Source organism: Frankliniella occidentalis, unplaced genomic scaffold (assembly GCF_000697945.3).
Source record: "Frankliniella occidentalis isolate FOCC.00 unplaced genomic scaffold, Focc_3.1 Scaffold429, whole genome shotgun sequence".
Classification (NCBI taxonomy): Eukaryota; Metazoa; Arthropoda; class Insecta; order Thysanoptera; family Thripidae; genus Frankliniella; species Frankliniella occidentalis.
In genome coordinates this window covers 105,332-107,726 of record NW_026267550.1, presented here as the reverse complement: position 1 = coordinate 107,726, position 2,395 = coordinate 105,332, and the positions used below count along the sequence as shown (strand labels likewise).

The 2,395-nt window shown below is 64.1% G+C and overlaps 1 protein-coding gene across 1 annotated transcript; it reads right to left on the bottom strand.

The window, feature by feature from the left end:
- Positions 1 to 158: 158 nt before the first annotated feature.
- LOC113204040 (WW domain-binding protein 11-like) lies at positions 159 to 1,539 on the bottom strand. Its single transcript, XM_052274727.1, has 5 exons — positions 1,318 to 1,539; positions 1,023 to 1,240; positions 655 to 940; positions 441 to 581; positions 159 to 364 (listed from the first exon to the last, which is right to left on the bottom strand). The coding sequence occupies exons 1-5, from the start codon at positions 1,537 to 1,539 to the stop codon at positions 206 to 208; spliced, it is 1,026 nt and encodes a 341-aa protein (XP_052130687.1). The 3' UTR covers positions 159 to 205.
- Positions 1,540 to 2,395: the final 856 nt, after the last annotated feature.

Here is a 2,395-nt window from a genome sequence, read left to right as displayed (position 1 = left end):
AAATGGTCTGATTTGATGTCAGAGACCATAGACAAACAAGCTCCCATGAGGTAGTGTTACTTGCTGCAAAAGTAGATGGTTTAAAAAAAAACACCAAAAAAAACAACACATTGTACATAGTGAGGTTGACATTTTGCAGAGTGGAGTGTATAGGGAAGAATGGTTTCCGTTTGTTTATTCTTTGGTTCAGGGTCTTTGAGATAGTTTAAAGTCTTACCAGCCTGAAAAGTTCTGCTGAGTAAGGTTCGGGCTCCGGCATTATAGGCAACTCAAACACTGGCCTGGGTGGCTCATCCCAATCCCACATGAGGTCTCCGGGGTCGTGGGGCGCGGGCCGCTGGTACACGTAGCGTGGCGGAGACAACTGTGAGATTCAAATTATGCAATCAGCAAGTGCCTTGCTATGAGCTTTCGATATCTAAACCCAAATCGGCCTTTACCTGAGGTATGATGTGGTCTTCCTCGGGGGGCGGGGCGATGAGGGGCGGCGGTGGTGGCGGTGGCTCCCAACCCGCGTCCTCGCCGTAGAAGGAGTCGGGGGGCTCGATGTCGCTCAGGTCGGTACCGTACTCGCCCATCATCTGCGCGCCGAGGCACTCCAGATTTCCATTTCTGGCTGAAATAAAACTGGAGCTTTTGGCGTTGCGAACCCACCTCTTCAAACCCTCCTCGCGTCCAGGCTGGTGGTGACGGTGGCGTGGGCGGCCCTGGCGACGAGAAGTCTTGGAACTGGGGCGGAGGCGAGCTGAAGGAAGGCGTGGTGTAGTTGGACGTCGGGGACGTGAACGTGCCCTGGTACGAGGCTGGCCCAGCATTGGCGGAGGCGGGGAACTCCTCGATGTTCATCGACATCTGCAGGCGGTAGGGCTGCGCCTCGACCTCGACGTCGTCGATGTCAGGTATTTCGGGCATTTCGGCCTCCCAGAGATCCCGCTCAGCCCTGTTCCGGTAATCGGGCTGTGAGGTAAGGGTGCGGCCGTCGTCAGGGCGAGAGCTCCTGCCCCCCGTGTGCGCACACCTACCTCCGAGCCTGCGTCTCGGTGTACTCCTCGTAAGGGAGGGTGGGCGGCAGGTCGTACAGCAGGATGCGGCGCAGGCGCTCGGCCTCCTTGTCCTGGCGGCCGGACAGGAACTCTGCGTACGCCAGCTTGGCGTTCTGCACACGCTCGGCTGCCTCGCGGCGCTCACGCTCCGCGGCCGCGGCTGCTGCTGCCGCGGCTGCGGCCGCCGCGTCGTGGCGCTGAAGGGGTTGCAAAGACGGTGTCGGAGAGGAAGGGGTGCGCGCAGCTCGGCGTCGGCGCGGGCGCGGGAACTTACCGGCGGCGAGGCCATGACTCGCGGGGCGGGGACCACCACGACCATGGTCTCGTCGGTGTGCACGGTGCCGGGCGGGATGATGACGCGCTGCGGCTGCTCCAGCGGGCTGCCCGGCGGCACGTCCAGCACGGTGGTGTCGTTCTCGTCCACAGTGCCGGCGGGGATGATCACCTGGCGGGGTCTGGGCGCGGAGCCCGGCGGTGCCTGCGGCCCAACGGCCATGGCCGTGAGCGTCCGCCGGCGTCCTGGCCCCGCGCCGCGGTTCCGCACCGCCACCGAGGTGTTGAGCTGCTCTTGCCGCCCTGCCCCTCGCTGAAGAGCCGCGGCGCTCCGCGGCCGCACTGCTGCCCCCGCGCCTCCCGCGGTGCGCCCTGGCAGCGACCACCACACTTAGCGCCGCTGCAGGACGCGGAAGGTGTCCACGACAGCGGCGGGCGCAGTGGCGTACCTGGCGGTGGTCGCGGGCGGGCAGGGGCGCCCGGTCCTCGGCTGCTAGCCTGCGCCGCCCGGGGCCTGGCCGTGGGGGTGGACGGGTACTGGCTGGTGGTGCTCCGCACGGAGGGCGCGGATAGAGGGCGGGCCACAGAAGCGCGAGCAGTAGTCGCTGAACGGCCGCCGGCCGCCCTCGCCCCGCTGTCGACATCGACACTTGGACAGATGCACCCTGAGCACCGGTCGAGGCTGCAGAGCCGGGGGCGCCGTTGAGTCCTTACCCGGGTGCGGTGACGGGGGCCGGCCGGCGTGGTCCTGCGCCACCCGGGGTGGGGCCGCCACGGCCATCTCTGCGTGCCGCTGCCCCTTGCTGAGGGAAGAACTTAGGTCAACGTTCTGTACCGGGTGTTTCTTCGCATGCGCTCGAGTTTTGCGGGGTTGCATACTCCCTTCGCCCGCAGAGCACTGTTGCCCCAGCGAGTGTGCAGTCTCGCGACGCATGCAAAGAAACCCAACTTACCAACCGGACGGTGGAAGCCCAAATAACGTAACACGAACACATTAAGGCAAGTCGACGCCGGTGACGACATATTAAATTATTGATGTCCGAATAAGGAGTCGACCAGAGAGTGCGTCCGTTTTTTTT

Bases quoted from the DNA above. Each gene is read 5' to 3' on its own strand.
- LOC113204040 (XM_052274727.1), bottom strand. From the start codon at position 1,539: ATGGCCGTTGGGCCGCAGGCACCGCCGGGCTCCGCGCCCAGACCCCGC. The intron at 941-1,022 runs GTAGGTGTGCGC...TTACCGGAACAG, and splicing joins ACCGAGACGCAGGCTCGGAG to GGCTGAGCGGGATCTCTGGG. The intron at 365-440 runs GTAAAGGCCGAT...TGAATCTCACAG, and splicing joins AAGACCACATCATACCTCAG to TTGTCTCCGCCACGCTACGT.